Source organism: Oncorhynchus gorbuscha, unplaced genomic scaffold (genome assembly GCF_021184085.1).
Source record: "Oncorhynchus gorbuscha isolate QuinsamMale2020 ecotype Even-year unplaced genomic scaffold, OgorEven_v1.0 Un_scaffold_3999, whole genome shotgun sequence".
Taxonomy (NCBI): domain Eukaryota; kingdom Metazoa; phylum Chordata; class Actinopteri; order Salmoniformes; family Salmonidae; genus Oncorhynchus; species Oncorhynchus gorbuscha.
In genome coordinates, this window is record NW_025748120.1 from 8,504 (window position 1) to 31,480 (window position 22,977).

Consider the following 22,977-nt stretch of genomic DNA (forward strand, 5'->3'; position numbering starts at 1 on the left):
TAGACAAATTATTTTAAATGTGGGCTACTTTTTTCTTATGTTAAATGACTACATTTCCCTGCAGTTCCAGAGTGATATATATTTATATATTGGTGATGTAAGAGGCCTGGTATGTGCATACATGACATCTCGGATGTTAATGACTGTATTATCTGTGCTTGTTGACGTAAAACAACTGTATCAAAAAATAAATGAATTCTTGTCCCTTAATTCTTTAATTTTTTATGTCTGTCTCGCTCTCTGTTTTGCTGTATTGTTGTCTTTTATGTGTTGTTTTATATTACTACCAAATAACTTACAATTCCATTTTTGAGCTGTTCTTGTCTATTATGTCATGTTTCATGTTTCTTGTGGACCCCAGGAAGAGTAGCTGCTACTTTTGCAACAGCTAATGGGGATCCTAATAAAAGAACAACAATTCCAGCCCTTTACAGTGGGGCAAAAAGTATTTAGTCAGCCACCAATTGTGCAAGTTCTCCCACTTAAAAGATGAGAGAGGCCTGTAATTTTCATCATAGGTACAATTCAACTATGACAGACAAAATGGGAAAAAAATCCAGAAAATCACATTGTAGGATTTTTTATGAATTTATTTGCAAATTATGGTGGAAAATAAGTATTTGGTTACCTACAAACAAGCAAGATTTCTGGCTCTTACAGACCTGTAACTTCTTCTTTAAGAGGCTCCTCTGTCCTCCACTCATTACCTGTATTAATGGCACCTGTTTGAACTTGTTATCAGTATAAAATACACCTGTCCACAACCTCAAACAGTCACACTCCAAACTCCACTATGGCCAAGACCAAAGCGCTGTCAAAGGACACCAGAAACAAAATTGTAGACCTGCACCAGGCTGGGAAGACTGAATCTGCAATAGGTAAGCAGCTTTGTTTGATGAAATCAACTGTGGGAGCAATTATTAGGAAATGGAAGACATACAAGACCACTGATAATCTCCCTCGATCTGGGGCTCCACACAAGATCTCACCCCGTGGGGTCAAAATGATCACAAGAACGGTGGGCAAAAATCCCAGAACCACACGGGGGGACCTAGTGAATGACCTGGAGAGAGCTGGGACCAAAGTAACAAAGCCTACCATCAGCAAGGGCATTGAAGATGAAACGTGGCTGGGTCTTTCAGCATGACAATGATCCCAAACACACCGCCCGGGCAACGAAGGAGTGGCTTCGTAAGAAGCATTTCAAGGTCCTGGAGTGGCCTAACCAGTCTCCAGATCTCAACCCCATAGAAAATATTTGGAGGGAGTTGAAAGTCTGTGTTGCCCAGCAACAGCCCCAAAACATCACTGCTCTAGAGGAGATCTGCATGGAGGAATGGGCCAAAATACCAGCAACAGTGTGTGAAAACCTTGTGAAGACTTACAGAAAATGTTTGACCTCTGTCATATAAACAAAGTATTGAGATAAACTTTTGTTATTGACCAAATACTTATTTTCCACCATAATTTGCAAATAAAATCATTAAAAATCCTACAATGTGATTTTCTGGATTTTTTCTCATTTTGTCTGTCATATAGTTGAAGTGTACCTATGATGAAAATTACAGGCCTCTCATCTTTTTAAGTGGGAGAACTTGCACAATTGGTGGCTGACTAAATACGTTTTGCCCCACTGTATGTATTATGTGATAGCAGAATGCAACTCCACTAGCAACTCCACTATGCTACTTTCCGTTCACCTTCACCCAACAATAAACAATATCTTGATTGTGAGGTTGAGTTGTTAAAAATAACAGGAACGCATACACACATTCAACCAAAATAGCAGCGTCTGCTTGCCTAAATGAAAAAGAGGATGTCAATGGTGCAGACTAACTTTAGCAACAGGATGTCACTGTTTCAGTTTCTCTGTGTGTGTGTGTCTGTGAGTGTGTGTGTGTGTGTTTGTATGCATGTATGAGTATGTCTGTCTGTGCGTGTCTGTGTGTGTGTCTGTGTGTGGTGGTAAGCTGTTGCAGCAGCACCCGAGAGAGAAAAACGATGGTTGTGAAAGCTAAGATGTCAACATAGACCAGAAGTTTGCCTTGTGTCTATTTTTAGCAACAGAAAAACGGAAGTGATAACTGTTAATTGTGTTAATATCATCATCGTCTTTCCCCTATTTTTGACACCTTATGATTAAATCTTATGTGTTCCATTTACCACACCAGGGAGAAAAACAATTTGGTGTTGCACACAGGGTGTGACCAAATTTGTGCTCTGTGCTTCAAATAGGACTACGACAACATTTCACTGACTGAGCACGCTACTGTATGTGGTCGTAAGGGTAGCCTACACTTGAAGCACTTTATGAGTGATAGAGATGTCTCCTATATGTGTCTCAAAAAGCACTTCATAACAATGAGGTCATAAAGTGTCCTTAATCACTTCAAAGTAGTGCAATACAGGTATACTTTACACAGACAGCCAAGTTCTACAAAAACTCACAAGTTCTCTGATTTATAAATATGATTGGCTGCATTTCATTTCTGTGGTTGGCATTTTCATGTTGAATGCAAAATGTAGCAGACAGTACATAAAGTATACTGTCGATAGGTGGTGTAGTGTTTCTGAGCGACATCATGGCTGTGGTTCCATGGTAAGAACACAGCTGGTGGTTGTTTGTTGTTCACTAGAGACTTCCTGATCGTTTCCTATCAGGGCATAATTTAGAGCTGGGAGACAACACCTTGCTAAGAAAAGACAAACTAACAAGCAGTAGTTTCAGACAGTGAGATACACAAACTAATAATGTAATTATAGAACGCTCGTGGAAAGGAGCATGTCACCAACATTGTTGCATCCATCTGACCAGGCAGAATGAAAGGCAATACATTTCTCAGTGACTCCGTGGTTGAGCAACTGCTCTCTCCTTGAGTGACAGGGGGCAGGGCTTGGCATGGTTAGCGACATAGTGCAGCATGAGAAGGAGTGAGGTTACTCAAGTAGCAAATGAGTAAACTATAAAAACGGACAGTGTTGCGTATAATATAATAATAATATATGCCATTTAGCAGACGCTTTTATCCAAAGCGACTTACAGTCATGTGTGCATACATTCTACGTATGGGTGGTCCCGGGAATCGAACCCACTACCCTGGCGTTACAAGCGCCATGCTCTACCAACTGAGCTACAGAGGACCAGATTTAACAAACCAAACATTGAAATACCGTTATAGAAGGTAAAGTCAAATTCAAGCCGGTCTGTGAATTAATACCGGTGTATAGTATACCGCCCAGCCCTAGCATAAATCAGTGGGCTCACGCTTTGTTTATAGTCGTCTGCTGTGTGTGTGTGTGTGTGTGTGTGTGTGTGTGTGTGTGTGTGTGTGTGTGTGTGTGTGTGTGTGTGTGTGTGTGTGTGTGTGTGTGTGTGTGTGTGTGTGTGTGTGTGTGTGTGTGTGTGTGTGTGTGTGTGTGTGTGTGTGTGTGTGTGTGTGTGCGTGTGTGTGTGTGTCCCTGTGTCCCTGACCATTTCCTCTGAAAACACACATCTCTTTAAGTGCTGGTAATACACAGTGTTCTCATGCCTTTGGGTAATTCCTGTAGTAGCTGTTTTTGTTCTCAAGCATAAACAGAGATTGGCAACGTCAATAAATGTATCCATACTGAATCTTGTAGATAAAGCGCCTACTTCTTCAAATACCCTTAAATCGAGATGGAAAACAAACATGTACTGTAGCTGTACACACACACATAAACACACACACTTCACTATGCACACACTGATGTGAGTTCACAGAAATATCAATGTGTCTGGATGGAATAAGATCAGTGATGCTGACACACCTGGGCATCCTCGCTGGCATCCTGCTGAGTCTTACCTCACTGACATTTAAGGCAGGGTGCAAGTGACAGCCCAGAGAGAGGGTATTTGGTTTTTGGGGAATTTTATTAGATCCCATTAGCTGTTGCAAAAGCAGCAGATACTCTTCCTGGGGTCCACACAAAACATGAAACATTACATAATACAGAATAGTAATAGACAAGAGCAGAACCATGAGCCTACATATCTATACAGTGGTTCCTCTTCTCCTAAAGTTGCAGCGTACTGCGGCGCAGCTTGCATGTTGCCGCAGAATTCTATGGTAAGTTGGTGCCATTAATGCTAGTTGGCGCTAGTTTGACCACCAGAGGCCATATTTGAGAAGTATTTGATAGCCTTCAATAATGGCTGTACTAGAGAATGCGGACACGCGGGAGACCGGTTCACCATCTCCTCGATGGGGAGGAAGGAGTAGGCTGTCCTTGTAAATAAGAATTTTACTTGCTGAGTTAAATAAAGGTTAGCACTAAGAGCATAACTTTTCTGCACCATCATTTTCTAATTCTAGTCTAACCAATATCCAAATGGAGATTAAGTGAAAATAAAATCTAATTGATTTTATCAAGTTCCCATGCTTGTCTCAGAGCAGTTCGAATCGGTGCTGAATAGTTGTAGGCTTTGCTCAAATCCTATTGCTTCTAACTTCAATATGCTCTTTAAATAAATAAGACCTACACCACTTTTAACAGCACATTACTCAACACCAGTGAGACACCTCCAGGCTGTGTAAGGGCTATTTGACCAAGGAGAGTGATGGAGTGTTGCATCAGATGACCCAGCCTCCAGAATCACCTGACCTCAACCTAATTGAGATTGGAAATGAGATTGGAAAATGAGTTGACCGCAGAGTGAAGGAAAAAGCAGGCAACGAGTGCTCAGCATATGTGGAACTCTTCAAGATTGTTGTAGCATTCCTCATGAAGCTGGATGAGAAAGAGAATCCCAAGAGTGTGCAAAAGTGGTCATCAAGGCAAAGGGTGGCTACTTTAAGAATCTAACATCTAAAATATATGTTAACTTTTTGGCTACTACATGATTCCATGTCGCCTACGGTAGACCTACAGTATATCGAAAACATGACGTGACTTCACCAATTATTACATATAATTGGAGGATTCTAAATTCAAATCAAAACCTACCTCAATGGGTCTCCTGTGGCGGCCGGCACGTGGTATCGAACCTGTAGCAACCCATTTTGCACTGCGGGAACCCCCATCCACTCCGGAGCCCCCATCCACAAAGTATCAAAATACAGAGAGGTGTTGGTAGAGGCATACAGTATTGTCTGCCATTGTACCCATAATGGGCTATTATAATACTGCCGTACATGGTGTCCAGGTCAGAATAACCAAAACATTTCTTTATTAAAGACTGTACGAAAGAATGCTGAATGAGTGGGTCATCGAGCCATGAATGGGTGAGTCACTCAGCTTTATGTAGGCGCTCTGTCATCAACTTGATAATATATAACGATATTTTGGAGGTTATTTCTAAAAACATGTATTTATTTTTTTATAGGGAGAGAAACGCTGGGAGAATTGTGCCACCCATAAAGGCCCAAATATAGTCTGCTAATAGCCATATAATGGTGCTGTACAACGTGACCATGTGTTTGAAAGAAAGATTTTCCAATAAGCAACCACTTGTTTACTCATTAGACAACTTTGTTACAATATTTCTGTAATTCACTGATTTATTCCCATAGTAATTTGTTATGTATCCATAACTAAATAAATATCAGCATTTTGAAAGCGTATTTTTATCATTATTTTATTAACGAAAGCATAAAGATGTTGATGAAGAAATACTGTACTGCTGTTTTGAGTTAGAAATGCAACACTCCAGAGTACTTAAGCATCGAATACATCGCAGGTAGGGGGATGTTCACATTGACAGTAGCCTGGTTATAAAGAGTCTATTGTTCTGCTAATTGGGTATTTGAAACCCTGATTCAAAATGCCACCAGCTGTCCATTACTACTGTAATGATGGAAACCCCTCTGGGTTTCTGTCAGGGTGGAATGGGAAATATGGTGCTGTACAACGTGATGGTTGGGAGTACAGTACTGGGCTATTTAGCTAAAGAATCCAGTGTCCTGCGAGCACACAGGAGACCTGGGTTCAATTTCCCGACAGAGTGGGCTGTCCTTGTAAATAAGAATTTGTTCTTAACTGACTTACCTTGTTAAATAAAGGTTACACTAAGAGCATAACATTTCTACACCCTAATCTAACCAATACCCAAACGGAGATTCAGTGAAAATAAAAATAGCATTGATTTATCAAGACCAGTTACCATGCTTGTCTCAGAGCAGCTCGAAACGGTGCTGAAAAAGTAGGCTATTGCTTCTAACTTCCAAAATGCTCTTTTAATAAATATGTCCTGCACCACTTTTAACAGCATATTACTCAACACTAGTGAGACTCATGTTATTGGTGGAGAGTCACGTAATTTCGAAGAAATATGGCATGACCCTCCACCAATAATTACATACAGAGGTTTGGAGGATATTTCTGTAATTCAGGGATATTTATTCCCATAGTAATTCGTTATGGATCCATAACTAAATAAACATCAGCATTTTGAAAGAGTATTTGTATCATTATTTTATTAATGAAGCATAAAGATGCCATTATTAGTTACATTGTTTTAGTTTGAACGTGCAGACTGGCACTAAGAACAGAACAGCAGGAATATTTCCCTAGTCGGCACTATTATTAGTGCAAAGCCCCTTAAATATTTTGGAGATAATTTTTTTTTCAAATAATGTAAAATGTGTGAGAAAAAGGCCATTCTTGAACATGGGGTGAGACATTGTTACTAATTTGTAAATAAAACCAGTTTGTTATTTAGAATGATGTCTGTTTTTGGAGGGAGGAAAACGAAAAACCTACAGTCATCTCTTGGTTCTCCCAGTCGAGGACGGCACGGGTATTGAACCAGACTATGTAGCAACACAGCTTGCACTGCTATGCAGCGTCTTAGACCATTGCACCACTCAGGCGCTGTACACCGTGATCGGTTGGGAGTGGGCTACAGTACAACAGTAAGAGCAAAATAATCCTAACAAAATCAAATAAGAAAAACCTTAGTGTAACTACAGTGTTAGTAAGTAATACTGAAGTCGAGCACAATTATCAGTTTCTATTTAGGTTTATGTCAACCATTTATTGCCAGTTAGAGACACAGTAGGACCCAAAAGCATAATCAGTGCTCTAACTCCGCCCTTGCGCTGGTCTGAGCAATGAAGCGCCTGACACTGGGTACCATGTCAAACCAAATTTACCTCTTAAGTCCCAAGGTGTAAGCTCACAACTTCTAAAAGAGGAACCACTGTACATACACACAAACTATCTAGGTCAAATAGGGGAGAGGCGCAGCCGTGGAGGTGTTGTTTCATCTGTTTTTGAAACCAGGTTTTCTGTTCATTTGAGCAATAATGTGACGCAACGGAGTTCCAATGCAATAATGGCTCTATATAATACTTTACGTTTTCTTGAATTTGTTCTGGATTTGGGGACTGTGAAAAGTCCCCTGGTGGCATGTCTGGTGGAGTAAGTGTGATTGTCAGAGCTGTGTGTAAGTTGACAATGCAAGCCATTTGGGATTTTCAACACATTCATGTTTCTTATTAAAAACATTTGAATAAAAGGGGGTGATAGACGGAGAGAGAGAATGAGACATGCACTCGAGATTCAGTACACTCTTACCTCTTTCAATTTCAACCTGGATCCTCTCTCTCCCTTTCATTCTCTCTGTCTGTAAAAAAAACGCACATGCATGTAAACACACATACAGACACAGAACCAATGTTACCCACACTTAAGACACTCCACACCGTCGCTCTCATGGCTCTTATTAGTTATTATGGCGACGTAATGAGGGTTTATCATACTAAAATGTAATAGTTATTCCAGGTGTTTCAATCTTACTTCCACACCCCATTTCATGAGTTTTCCAGATGTACTGGAATCTGTTGTTTGGTGATGGGGCTGTGTGTCATGCATATTTTGACCTGCAATGTACGTGTGTGGGTGTGTTTTCCCTCTGAAAGTACTGTTTTACTGAACCGTCTTAGACATCTCTCTTAGTCATTTCTCCACTGGGTACATATTCATAAATTGTCTCAGAGTAGGAGTGCTGATCTTGGATCAGTTTTTCATTTCGATCATAATGAATACAATTCCATTGACAATTTCATACTGTCATTTTGGACCAATGCTATTTGGGTAACTCTTCTACCCAGTATTATAACGCACCACAAATCTTATTAACAGGTATTTATACGTGTATTCATACATTATAAACTGGTGGCTCATAGAAAACGATATGGTAAAGAGTTAGGAACATTGTTTACTCCTACTATTCACTAATACTGTCTTAATAAACTCCTACTGTTCACCAGGTCATAAATGGTAGTGTGTAAGTGTTATGAAGGTGACTCATGGACTTGTGACACGGTAAAGAGTGCTGGACATTGTGTAGCAAGCTATACAGATAGTTCACGAAGGTTTTATGATGGAGGGTTTCCATTTGTTTTGACAGTGAGCTCTTAATCCTTACCTGTCCTACCTAGCTGAATGCGGTATGCCAGTGTTAGGACACGGGCCCTCTACGGGAAGTATGTGAGTAATGCTGCTGACTAATGTTTGTCATGGCATTTAGAAAACCGTGGGTACATTTCCATCATATTCCTCTGCTCCCACCCTGAGGGAAAGGTGTCTCCACCCTCCATTTCTGTCCTTTCTTTTTCTATCTGCAGTGTTTTTAATGAAGCCTTCCATACAAGGACATAGAAACTGCTTGGAGGAAGAGCCAATGTCTCAATCCTTTCGACACCTAAACATGGCTTGGTGTCAGTTGAATCAATAAACGAATCTACACTGAACAAAAATACATATGCGACATGCAACAACTTCAAAAATGTTACTGAGATACGGTTCATTTAAGAGAATCAGGCAATTGAAACGATGTCCTCATCTAGGGATTTCACGTGACTGGGAATACAGATGTGCATCTGTTGGTCAAAGATACCTTAACAAAAAGGTAGGGGCGAGGATCAGAAAACCAGTCGGTATCTGGTGTGACCACCATTTTCCTCATGCAGAGCAACACATCTCCTTTCGCATAGAGTTGTATCAGGCTGTTGATTGTAGCCTGTAGATGTTGTCCCACTCCTCTTCAATGGCTGTGAGAAGTTGCTGGATATTGGCGGGAACTGGAACACACTGTCGTACACGTCAATCCAGAGCATCCCAAAAACATGGTCAATGGGTGGCATGTCTGATGAGTATGCAGGCCGTGGAAGAACTGGGACATTTTAGGATCTCGTCATGGTACCTCTGTGCATTCAAAGTACCCGCAAAACACCAGTCTCAACGTCAACAGTTGAAGAGGCGACGCCGGGATGCTGGCCTTCTAGGCAGAGTTCCTCTGTCCAATGTCTGTGTACTTTTATTTTTATTGGCCAGAGATATGGCTTTTCTTTGCAGCTCCCGGAGTCGCCTCTTCACTGTTGACGTTGAGACGGGTGTTTGCGGGTACTATTTAATGAAGTTGCCAGTTGAGGACTTGTGACTTGTTTCTCAAACTAGACACTCTAATATACTTGTCCTCTTGCTCAGCTGTGCACCGGGGCCTCCCATTGCTCTTTCTATTCTGGTTAGGGACAGTTTGCGCTGTACTGTGAAGGGAATGGTACGCAGCGCTGTACGAGATCTGCAGTTTGTTGGTAATTTCTCGCATGGCATAGCCATCATTTCTCAGAACAAGAATAGACTGACAAGTTTCAGAAGAAAGTTATTTGTTTCTGGCCATTTTGAGCCTGTAATCAAACCACCAATGCTGATGCTTAAGATACTCAACTTGTCTAAAGAAGGCCCGTTTTATTTCTTCTTTAATCAGGACAACAGTTTTCAGTTGTGGTAACATAATTGCAAAATGGTTTTCTAATGATCAATTAGCCTTTTAAAATTATAAACTTGGATTAGCTAACATAACGTGCCATTGGAACACAGGAGTGATGGTTGCTGATAATGGGCCTCTGTACGCCTATGTAGATATTCCATAAAAATTCAGCCGTTTCCAGCTACAATAGTCAATTACAACATTAAAAATGTCTACACTGTATTTCTGATCAATTTGATGTTATTTTAAATGGACAAAAATGTGCTTTTCTTTAAAAAACAAGGACATTTCTAAGTGACCCCAAAGTTTTGAAGGGTAGTGTATGTATGTGAAGTGTTATGTGACAAAACTGGACATTTTAGAGTGATCTTTCATTGTCCCCAGCACAAGGTGTACCTGTGTGAAAATCATGCCTTTTAATCAGCTTCTTGATACGCCACACCTATCAGCTCGATGGATTTTCTTGGCACAGGAGAAATGCTCACTAACAAGGATGTCAACAAATTTGTGCATGAGCGTGTGCGTGTGCGTGTGTGTGTGTGTGTGTGTGTGTGTGTGTGTGTGTGTGTGTGTGTGTGTGTGTGTGTGTGTGTGTGTGTGTGTGTGTGTGTGTGTGTGTGTGTGTGTGTGTGTGTGTGTGTGTGTGTGTGTGTGGTGCGCGCGTGCGTGCGTGCGTGCGTGCGTGTGCATACCATCATTGGTATGTTTTCATCACACAAGTCTAGACTATTCCATGGGGTCAGTCATCCCTTTTCAAGTGTGGCCCGGTACGGACATCAGCATGGGGGCCTTGACTGGGCGGTGACAAGAAACAACACAAAGGAATAAGAGAGAAAAAGAGAGGAAAGAAAGGAGAGCTTGAGAGTCATGGCAGGGTTTTCTATTTGGGGGATTTTGTCCCAATAGCAGGGACAGTCCGGAGACCGATTGACGTGGTTCAGTCTGGTGCTTAGAATGCATCACCTCAGCTTCGGTTCATTCCTAGTTTACCCATTCTCCAGTCTAATTGTCCAATCTAACAAAGAAAGCCTTGGATCTTCATCACTAATAATCTCCCTCTTTCTTTTACCTCCTCTCTTCCTCCCTCCCTCTCTCCATAGTGGATGGGCTAATCCCTCGCGAGGCTTCGTCACCACTCCGGCCGGTGCGGCCCATGGACCTGCGTACCCAGGGGCTGGTGCGACCCGGGCCGGACTCAGCCATGCTGGCCCCCACCTCCCCCATTCCTGGGGGCCTTCTCAGCCCAGCACTGTGCCAAGTACTCCCAGCAGCTGTTGCCACAGCACATCCAGGTGAGCATCCCTTCCATAGAGATGGATGGAGAGCACACTTCCAACCTAGCCTGCTTTCAAATGTAAATAGTCCTCAACTGCGCTGTCAAAGCGGCCACAAAAGAAATCAATGGCAAAGATAGGTGTGCCCTCTTTCCATATAATCCCCCTCTCTTTCCATTGACTGATATCACTTCCTAAATACAGTCTTCACTGCACCCAAATGAATGGGAATGTTAATGGTCTCGTTTCAGTACGAGTTTGACAGGGAGCAGAGTCGGCAGGAGAAAGAGCAGGAGAAGAGACAGGAGCTGCAGCAGCTGATGCACAAGGACAAGAGCGAGCAGAGTAAGTTACAGCGCCCCATAGCTGTGTGGAGGAAAAATGGCATGCAATAGAAATGAGTGCAACGTTATCAGTATGTCATGTATCAGGATCGCTTACAGTAGCATGTAAACTATGATGACCATGAATGTCTTTTTAGAAATGCAATGTATGATGACAGCAGTGCGATCGTGTAGGTAGTTTAGGTGTTTGTGCACATGGTTTTCGGTTGTTTATTGTTGAGGCCCCACTAATGATCCTCAGAATGTGGTTGTCTGTAACGGAGGGAGTTCCTTGAGATTAGTCGCAGTCTATTTTCACATGAAACCTAAGTCAGAAAAAGGAAGCGAGTCACTTAATAATTGTAAATGTCATGTTGTTTGTTGCCTTTTACTTTTCGGGAAGGAAGTGCCTACTAAAGAATGCGACCTAGCTATCTGTCAGTCACCAAATTCCTAAGAACCCGCCCTTCAAAGTTCAGCTTCAATAAATTGTCCTTGAGTAACTTGCATTATCCAAGTCATAGCAGTCAGATCTGACTAGTAATTACAAGGGAAATGCCTAGCATCTTTCCTCTTTATCTAATGTTGAAATCTTAGGTAGGCACATTGAGTACTCAGTCTAGTAGATTATAGATATTTGACTCAGAGTGAAACTGCTTGTCAGCTATTATACAATACAGATAAAATCGGTATATTGGAATATATTGTTTGTGTCCCTCCGCTAACCCAAATAGATTAAGATTTAGTCCATTTCGAATGCTGCGCCTAGCTTTGCTTCATTTCAGGTTCTTGTCTCTGATTGGGTGACTCTGTTGACGGACAGGTGCTGTGGCCAGTCCCCTGGTGAAACAGAAACTCAGAAGCCAAATCCTGAAGAGGAAGGAGCAGGCCGCCCTGGAGAGGACCGCCTCCAACCTCTTCGGCAGCACCACGCCCAGGGGTTACAGGTGAGAGACCAGCCAGTAAAGACGTTGATTAAAGTTTCTACGGATTTTTTTTTTTTTTTTTTTGCATTCGATTTTTTAAAAATATTGAAAAAATGAAGTGACCGCGAGAGAGCTGTGTCCACTCGTGGAAATACGCTGTTATTAGACTCCCGTGGCTTTGGCGGGAGTACCATCTTGTTCTATTCACCTTTCCAATCATGTCCCACAAATGATCCCCATAAGAGATGGAAGTAAGGAAGATTAACCTCTAAGACAATTTGGATAAGCCCGAGTGACTCAATAGATTAGGTGATAGGTGAAATAAGCCTGGCTGAGCGACTCACTAACTTCTATCAATGGTTGTGCTGCAGGTGAAGCATTATTTCACAATACAATATGTTACTGTCCATTTTCCTCAAAATGATTGTTGTGAGGTCACCAGGACATACACAAGATTGATACAGCACAATGCAGCACAAGACAACAAACACCTAACAATGATTGTTCATGGTTTTGGTGGATGACTCTCAACTGGCTGTTTAGGGAATTGGCCCCAGATCCTGACATGACCCCAAAGCCTCTCATGGTGACTCCTGATGTCCATCATCCACTATGTGACCAACGCAAGGACATGCCCCTCAGAAGAACAGGTGAGTCATTTTTTTTAAAATGTAGCTTGTACTTTCTTTGTAGAGACATTTGTACTTTGTACAGTACAGTTAGAACAAAAGATCCTTTCCTGTTCTCACTATGGTGTCATGAGGTGACACTATGGTGTCATGCAGTTGACTCCTGACAATGGTTTGGGGGATCTGCCATCAATGGCGAGCACAGGAGTGCTGATCTAAGATCGGTTTTGCCTTTGAGTACGTCATGAATAAGATTACATGGACGGGGGGGGGTGGACCTGATCCTAGCACTCATATACTCACTTTATGAATACCGGCCCAGGTATTCCAGAGCAAATGAAGGTACTACATGCCTTTTAACACAGAGTAGGTAATGCTTGAGAAGGAAATACAGATTCATTTTAAATGGAGCCATATCACATTACTTCCATTTGTAGTTGTCTGGTGAGTTATGCAGTTCGATGCATGTTAACACACATATAGCGAACATTGATGTAGAGAGAGACAGACACAGAAAGAGGCAGAGACAAAGTGGGAGTCGCCAAGCCTAAAAGGAAGGAAAAATAACACTGTAGAGAGAGAGAGAGAGAGAGAGAGAGAGAGAGAGAGAGAGAGAGAGAGAGAGAGAGAGAGAGAGAGAGAGACTGAGAAAGACCAAAAGCTATTACGTAACTAAAGTATGTGTAAAATGAACCACGTGTGAGAATCTCAGACATGTCTGTCTGACTGGGCGTGTGAATGACGTGCGGACATAGAGGTGAATAGAGGCCAAACTTTCCACCATGCACAAATTAACTAATAGGATAGAGATAGTCCTCAATGCCATGGTCACAGAATTGAACAATTGCAAAAGTGTGGCCTCTTTCCATTATATGCATAAGTACTACTAAGGAGTGGTCCCTACTAAACTATGTCACCTGGAGGACTATTGCAATGCCATTATTTACCTGTGTTACCCGGGCAGCATTGGCCATTTGAGGCTACACGCCCCTCAGCCTCTGTATTAAAATCCGACAACAATACCAGACTGTCATGGGTGTCTTTTGTCTGTGCTAAGCCGCTCGCTGATTGATCGTTTGGTTAGGCCTATTGTGGTCATTGCCAAAGTAAACATGAAACTTTTGGCACTGCTGTCAACTCTTTTGTTATTTGTTCAGCTGGGGCGTAGAAGAGCTTTTGGGTTTTGTTATGTAAAAGGGTATTGCTTTATGCTGGCATAGCACATTATGGATTTGTAGCCATTTTTAGTTTAATACTGTTGGAATGGCGAAGGAGGAATTCAGATATTCGGCACAATCTACTTTTTGCGTGTGTGTGTGTGTGTGTGTGTGTGTGTGTGTGTGTGTGTGTGTGTGTGTGTGTGTGTGTGTGTGTGTGTGTGTGTGTGTGTGTGTGTGTGTGTGTGTGTGTGTGTGTGTGTGTGTGTGTGTGTGTGTGTGTGTGTGTGTGTGTGTTTGTGTGTGTGTATTTTCATGTACGTGTGTGTGCGTTAATTAATGCGTGTGTGTGTTTGTGTGCGTCTGCGCATGTTTGCTCGTGTGTGTGTGTGTGTTCAGCCTCGGAGCCCATCCTGAAGGTGAAGAGTAAACTGAAGAAGCACATCAACTCCAGACAGAACCCTCTCCAACGCAAAACCAGTGCTCCCCCTACTGTCAAGCACAGAACGCCGGACACTCAGGGTAACGTAGTCCTTCCTGCCTCGTTGTGTACACCGTCTATCAAACCAACCTCTATCTCTTCCTGGTGCTGTAGCCACAGTGTCTGAGCACTTTGGCTTCGGCCTAACACTAACATTCCTGGGTCGTATTCATTAGGGCACAAAGTAGAATATATATTTTTCTCAGCGGCAAATGTAAACAAGCATTTCCTATTGGACAATTTCAGGTAAATGTAAACAAGCATTTCCTATTGGACAATTTCAGGTAAATGTAAACAAGCATTTCCTATTGGACAATTTCAGTGAGTTTACATCCCTTTGGTGCCAAATGAATATGGCCAGGGTCTTGTTGATGAAGTGATTAGTTGAATCAGGTGTGTTAGTGCTGGGCGGACTAGTGTTTGTTTACCGCCACTAACACACACACACACACACACACACACACACACACACACACACACACACACACACACACACACACACACACACACACACACACACACACACACACACACACACACACACACACACACACACACACACACACACACAAATCTGTTATCCTACATGTCAGTATCTCTTTAGCTGATTGGCTATCCCTCCCTTCCATCCTGCAGACTATTCCCCCAGCAGCAGTAGCACTCCAGTGTCGGGGTGCAGCTCGCCCAATGACAGCCTCCTCTCAGATAGCCCACTTACTACCGGACTGGCCACGAGGTGAGCCCCACTCAACCCCCTCCACCATTCGCACCTCTATCCTCCAACCCCACTGTACTCCCAAGTACAATATAAGTATATTGTAACAATGAGTAATTACAATACTGGTAACTATAAGAATAATTTCACAGTAAAAATTATCACACTAATGTTAAGTGTGACCCAGTTTATGTATACAATATGCTATTGTAATTTTTTTTAAAGATGCTAAAACTGATTTTAATTCATGAAATCTGTTCCAAAGCATTCCCATGAATAAAAAATGAGACATAAGTGATCGTATATCGATGTAATCAAGATATGAAATAATTGTTATTTTCAAATACAATTTATTTTTGGGCTTAGTTGTGGTCAATTTGCAGTGTACCAATGATTATAATTAAGTTCCGGCCGCACGACCATCCGCTCCAACAATAATTGGCCCGCGACTGAATCTAGTTGCCTACCTCTGCAGTATAGTATGTGCCTGTTCTGCTCAACTCCCCATCTATCCAACAAGCATCAACAAAATTAACACTTCCATACCTGATTGAGCCATTTCGTACCACGCACAATGTCACACGATGTCACATTCACTACCATATTAGAACACACACTAGGTACAGTACCACAGTTGCTTCAGAATCTCAGTATAAGAACAACATGAGTGTCAGGGCCAGAATTGGTTATGGATTCCCACGAAGTTTAGTGAGGTGTGTTCAGGTTTAAAAGAACTTTATTAGCTGTAAATGGCGTTCAATGTTTCCTCCCCCATGGAATCTGTATTCCTTTACTACAATACAGTGGGGAGAAGTATTTGATACACTGCTGATTTTGCAGGTTTTCCCTACTTACAAAGCATGTAGAGGTCTGTAATTTGTATCATAGGTACACTTCAACTGTGAGAGACGGAATCTTTAAAAAAATCCAGAATATCACATTGTATGATTTTAAGATATTAATTTGCATTTTATTGCATGACATAAGTATTTGATCACCTACCAACCAAGAATTCGCTCTCACAGACCTGTTAGCCCCCTGTTCTCCACTCATTACCTGTATTAACTGCACCTGTTGGAACTCGTTACCTGTATAAAAGACACCTGTCCACACACTCAATCAAAGCAGACTCCAACCTCTCCACAATGGCCAAACCCAGAGAGCTTTGTAAGAACATCAGGGACAAAATTGTAGACCTGCACAAGGCTACAGATGCTACAGGACAATAGGCAAGCAGCTTGGTGAGAAGGCAACAACTGTTGATGCAATTATTAGAAAATGGAAGAAGTTCAAGATGATGGTCAATCACCCTCGGTCCGGGGCTCCATGCAAGATCTCACCTCGTGGGGCATCAATGATCATGAGGAAGGTGGGGGAGGGATCAGGCCAGAACTACACGGCAGGACCTGGTCAATGACCTGAAGAGAGCTGGGACCACAGTCTCAAAGAAACCATTAGTAACACACTACGCCGTCATGGATTAAAAATCCTGCAGCTCACGCAAGGTCCTCCTGCTCAAGCCAGTGCATGTCCAGGCCCGTCTGAAGTTTGCCAATGACCATCTGGATGATCCAGAGGAGGAATGGGAGAAGGTTATGTGGTCTGATGAGACAAAAATAGAGCTTTTGGTCTAAAACTCCACTGCCGTGTTTGGAGGACGAAGAAGGATGAGTACAACCCCAAGAACACAATCCCAACCGTGAAGCATGGATGTGGAAACATCATTCTTTGGGGATGCTTGTCTGCAAGGGGACAGGACGACTGCACCGCATTGAGGGGAGGATGGATGGGGCCATGCGATCGCGAGATCTTGGCCAACAACCTCCTTCCTCAGTAAGAGACATTGAAGATGGGTCGTGGCTGGGTCTTCCAGCATGACAACGACCCAAACACACAGCCAGGGCAACTAAAGAGTGGCTCTGTAAGAAGCATTCAAGGTCCTGGAGCTCAGTCAGTCTCCAGACCTGAACCCAATATAAAATCTTTGGAGGGAGCTGAAACCGTATTGCTCCAGCGACAGCCCCGAAACCAGAAGGTGTAAGGAGAGGACCAAAACTGCTACAGTGTGTGCAAACCTGGTCAAGAACTACAGGGAACGTATGATCTCTGTAATGGCAAACAAAGGTTTCTGTGCCAAATATTAAGTTCTGCTTTTCTGATGCATCAAATACTTATGTCATGCAATAAAATGCAAATTAATTACTTAAAAATCATACAATGGGATTTTCTGGATTTTTGTTTTAGATTCCGTCTCTCACAGTTGAAGTGTACCTATGATAAAATTTACAGACTCTACATGCTTTGCAAGTGGGAAAAACCTGCAAAATCGCAGTGTATCAAATACTTGTTCTCCCCACTGTATGTAATGGGCTTAAAAGATATGTCATATCCTTGAAGACTGTACATTTCAAATAAAGAGCACATTTGGGAATGTTTTAATTGAATAAGGGCTGATCGAATAACATGGCAGTACAGTTGTCCGTCTGTTTGTTCCTGTTCTCAGATTCTCTCTCTCTCTCTCTCTCTCTCTCTCTCTCTCTCTCTCTCTTCCTCTCTCCCTCTCTCTTAATAGGGCCAGTTTCTAAAACATTTGGCCACCCGACTGTACTGTACCATGACACATTACACATTAACATTGATTCATGTTCAAATGACATGCCCTTTCAGTTTCCAAAGAACATGTTGTAAAAATGATTTTTCATCACCAGATTTCAGCAATCTGACATGTTTTTCTGCTTACACTTATACTACACACAGCAAATTCTTCAGTGTTAAATCAACACTAAAAGTGTGGGATCTGTATAGACACTGGAACAGTGTTAAATTAACACACTGCCTAGTGTAAAGACTTATTTGCATATTTCCCATAGTGCCTTGCTTTAGAGTGATTTGTAGAGTTACTACCAATGACTGTATCTGGTCAGTGACAAAGACATGGTTGTTGCATTATCCATTTTCAGTCCTTGCGGAGTTCACCAAGTGAGATCCAAAGCGAATATGTTAACATTAAAATTACATTCTTTTAACACAATACAAAAAACGTACAGTATTTCATAAGGCCCTATTTCAAGGGCCTAGTTTTTGTCCTGATACTCATTGTATACAGGCCACAACAGGCCTGTATACCACTATGCTGGCTTGCAAAAGTGATGTGTAATTCCCATTGGAATCCAGCCAGAGTGGGGATATATTCAACCTTGGAATGATCTGCAACTAGGGCTGTTACAGTCATGGAATTTGGATGGTGGTTATTGGTCAGCCAAATGACCCCGGTCACCATAATAAACATTTGAATATAAAAAAAGAAAAAGGAAATTGAAGACACATTTTCACCTCTCTCCGCACCTGACTGCATGTGCTGCCATAGAAATAGAATGAATAGAACGGGCTGCCCCCATTCTCAAGTCTATGATGGCATTAATGGGGTGGACTGGTGGCTATTGCGAGTATCCCCATAGGAAGCAAAGCAGGATGTCACGATCGTTGAATGAGGAGGACTAAAGCGCGGTGAGCGCATATATTCCTTATTTCGATGACGCTGACAAAACAATAACCAATCAAAAACGATTTTCAGAAGCCTAAGGGCTATAATGCTACAAACAAAGACAACTTCCCACACCCACAGGTGGGGGAAAAAGGAGCTAAGAGTGGTTCCCAATCAGAGACAACTATAGACATCTGTCCCTGATTGAGAAACCATACCCGGCCAAACACAAAGAAATAGAAAACATAGAACACAAAAACATAGAATGCCCACTCCCAACTCATGCCCTGACCAAACCAAATGAGACATAAAAAGGATCTCTAAGGTCAGGGCCTGACACAGGAAGTGTTGATTGAGCCACATTCCCATTGCATGAGCCACATCAGTTAACATCATTTGAATGAACATTCTACATTACCAAGGAAATGATTGCATCACAATACCAGGCAACCATTGCTTGTACCCATGAGTTTACCAGTGAAATTGACAGGGTTAGAGGTTCCAAGTACGTTATATTCATTCTATTTCTATGCTGCTGCAGGGAGTGTTCGGTAAAACACCTTGCTTGTTTCAGCAAGGAGCAAACAAAGTTTCAGCACGTTTTAAGAGTCCATGTTACCATGAAACGGACTCAGCCACACGAAGGCCGGTTATGACTGTTAATTTATTTGTATTACAGTTTTCACAGGTTACACAGTTATACGGTAATTGTGCCAGCCCTAACCGCAATCTACATTCAGAATAACTACAAAGGTTGGGAAAACTATGATATGAAACTACCTAAAGCAACTTAACTGAACAACAAAATGTATGTAATTTATATTTAAGTAGCATTAGATTAATTTATCAATGTACAGGCAAAAATATAGATATTGAAACAAACCATTCTAAAAAAATCAACCTGCAATAGACATGCTGGGAAATAGGATAATGATGAGCGTGGTTTTGGTTCACATTGTAGTAGTACACTGGTTATTTTTAATACACCAATGAGTGTTACTTAAACACTTAGAGTGAAAAATCAACATTAATTAACACTGGCCAATTTGCTGTACAGTAATGAAAGTTTCAAACTATTCTAACAGACATTGAATCACGGAGGACTGAAGTTTGATACCCAGGCAGTTAGTCATTGAGGACATACTACTTAACTGAATCAAGTTCCAATGACTATAGTTGTTTGAGTCAACACCAACTTATTTCAATTGAATCAAATGAAATTGTATTTGACACATGAGCCGAATGCAATGGGTGTAGACTTTACCGTGCAGAGCTAAAACATGATAATACAAATAAATATAGTAACACGAGGGATAAAACACACAAGAATGGACCTCTATACAGGGAGTACCAGTACCAGATCAATGTGCAGGGGTACAAGCTATTATAGATATGTACATGAAGGCAGGCGGGTTTGGCAGTTATGTTTTACAGTGTGCGTGACCTATTGTGTCCCCTCCCTCCCTCCCTCCCTCCATCAGACTCAGAGGTTGCTGCTCCAGGATGGCACACTGGCCCGCCTCCTTGCCCTGCTCCACCGCCCTGCCCACCAACAGCGCCAGGCTGCCCACCCAGGGTGACAGGGAGTCGGGGTAGCCACCAGAGGGTGGCCAGGGTACTGCCCCAGGTTTACCTGCCCATGGAGGGCCTCAGTGCTGCCCAGCTGGCTCACCAACGCTCCAGCCCCTGCTCATCCTGGAGCCCTCAGTGCTGCTGCACACACAGCTAGTCACTGGTGAGAAACACACACAGATATGTACGCGCACACACACACACACACACGCACGCGCACGCACGCACGCACGCACGCACGCACGCACGCACGCACGCACACACGCACGCACGCACACACACACACACACACACACACACACACACACACACACACACACACACACACACAAGCACTCACACACACACAAGCACTCCCACTCATAGGGTACATATACTGTACACTGAGTGTACAAAACATTAGGTTCTCTTTCCATGACATAGACTGACCGGGTGAAAGCTATGTCACTTAAATGCACTTCATTCAGTGTAGATGAAGGGGAGGGGGCAGGTTAAAGAAGATTAACCTGAGATATTTTTAATGCTTCAGACAATTGAGACAGGGATGTGTATGTGCCATTCACAGTTTGAATGGGCAAGACAAAAGATTTAAGTGCCTTCGAATGGGGTCTGGTAGTAGGTGCCAGGCGCACCGGTTTGAGTGTGTCAAGAACTGCAACGCAAGCTCAACAGTTTCTCATGTGTATCAAGAATGGTCCACCACCCAAAGGACATCCAGCCAACTTGACATGACTGTGTGGAGCATTAGTGTCAACATGGGCCAGCATCCCTGTGGATCGCTTTCGACACCTTGTAGAGTCCATGCCCAAGACGAATTGAGGCTGTTCTGAGGGCAACAAGGGGTGAAACTCAATATTAGTAGTTCCTAGTGTTTAATACACTCAGTGAAGATATGTATGCATACTCACACAAACACACACGCCACACCTGCAGTCATCCTGGAGTCCTCAGGACGGCTGCACACGAAGAGAAACACACCGGAGCGACACTGCCCTCTATTGATCGTTTGACTGAATGCCACTTATCCTACTGACCTAGGAACTTTCCCTAATCTATAATGGATCTGGTTGATCTGGGAGTGACTACACAGACCTAGCTAATCAGAACATTCCACCACACTGTCTGCTTCCTCTCTGGTCGTTTTCACAACGTTTTAGTCAAACATGATGATCCTGACCTCTCTATTTCTCTCAACCCTTTCTTTCTCCCCCTCCCTATCGCTGTCTATGTTCACCCTCCTTGCTTCCTCTCCCTCCCCTCGCCTCTTTCTTCCTCCCCCCTTCTCCCCACCTCTCTCTCCTTCAGTGCGAGGCCTGAGCCCCGGCCCTCTCCAGTACCCCTCCTCCAGACTGGAATGCCTGGCTCCCGGGCCCCCACAGACCCCTGGGTCGGACCCGCTCTGAGCCCCCCTGCACTCTCACCACCACCAGCACCAGTTAATGCAGCAGTACCACAACGCACTGCTGCTGGAGAGACTCAAACAGAACACACACCTGGGCAAGGTGAGAACACACCATTTTTGGACACACACATTTTAGGGACTGTTGAGCAACACACACACACACACACACACACACACACACACACACACACACACACACACACACACACACACACACACACACACACACACACACACACACACACACACACACACACACACACACACACACACACATATGTGCACACACAAACCAAGGTGATCTTAAAAGAGGGGCATAGACAAAGACACACACACACCACACACGCTCTCACACACACACGCACACACACACACACGCGTACACACACGCGCACACACACACAAACACACAGTCTGATTCAGAGGGGGGTTGGGTTAAATGCGGAAGACATTTCAGTTGTACAACTGACTAGGTATCCCCTTTCCTCTTTCCTTTCTTGTACAGCTAACCTTGTGGGGGACAAGCAATTCAGTCCCATTCAAAATCCCTATTTTCCTAACCTAACCTATACTCTTACCCTAACCTTAACCCCAACCATAACCCAAAACCTAACCTTAACCCGAAACCTAACCCCAACTCCTAACCCTAAATCTAACCCTAACTCTTAACGTAATTCTGACCCTAACACTAATTCTAACCTTAACCTAAACCCCCTAGAAGTAGCATTTGACCTCGATGGGACGAACAAATGTCCCCAGTTGGTTAAAAAAATGGTCTACTATTCTTGTGGGGACTTAAACACACACACGCGCACACACACACACACACAGCACAATACAAATTACATCTAGATACCGCATAATAGTGCTCACCAACACAAGAAGAGGGAAGACTGATGCATGACCTTTTGACCTTAAGAGTGTGTCTGTGACTCTCCCTCATCAGCTCATGACCAAGTCCAGTGAGAAGTCTCGTGTCACACAGATCCCCTCGAAGGACATGGACCCGAGGCGGAGACCCGGGCCTGGGGACGGCTACCAGAGGAGAAGACAGAGTGGGACCAGTAGCACTGAGTCAATGTGGGACACAGAGTCCACCTCCTCAGGCGTTACCTAGGAGATCACACCATGGAACACACACACCTCTGATGAATCAGGTACACAGACACAAACATATGCACGCAGTGCGCACACACACACAAACACAGATATACACACACATATAAACACACACAAAGGGACCTATAGGTCATACATAAACACAATCCTTATAGTAGTCCC

At 43.0% G+C, this 22,977-nt stretch overlaps 1 protein-coding gene across 1 annotated transcript; it reads left to right on the forward strand.

Moving 5' to 3' along the window:
• The first annotated feature begins 2,582 nt into the window (after positions 1-2,582).
• LOC124028300 (histone deacetylase 7-like) lies at positions 2,583-21,697 on the forward strand. The gene is made up of 9 exons (XM_046340402.1): positions 2,583-2,599; positions 10,905-11,025; positions 11,259-11,352; positions 12,154-12,277; positions 12,800-12,906; positions 14,442-14,564; positions 15,160-15,259; positions 20,204-20,298; positions 21,600-21,697. Exons 1-9 carry the CDS (start codon positions 2,583-2,585, stop codon positions 21,695-21,697), a joined length of 879 nt encoding a protein of 292 aa, XP_046196358.1.
• Positions 21,698-22,977: the final 1,280 nt, after the last annotated feature.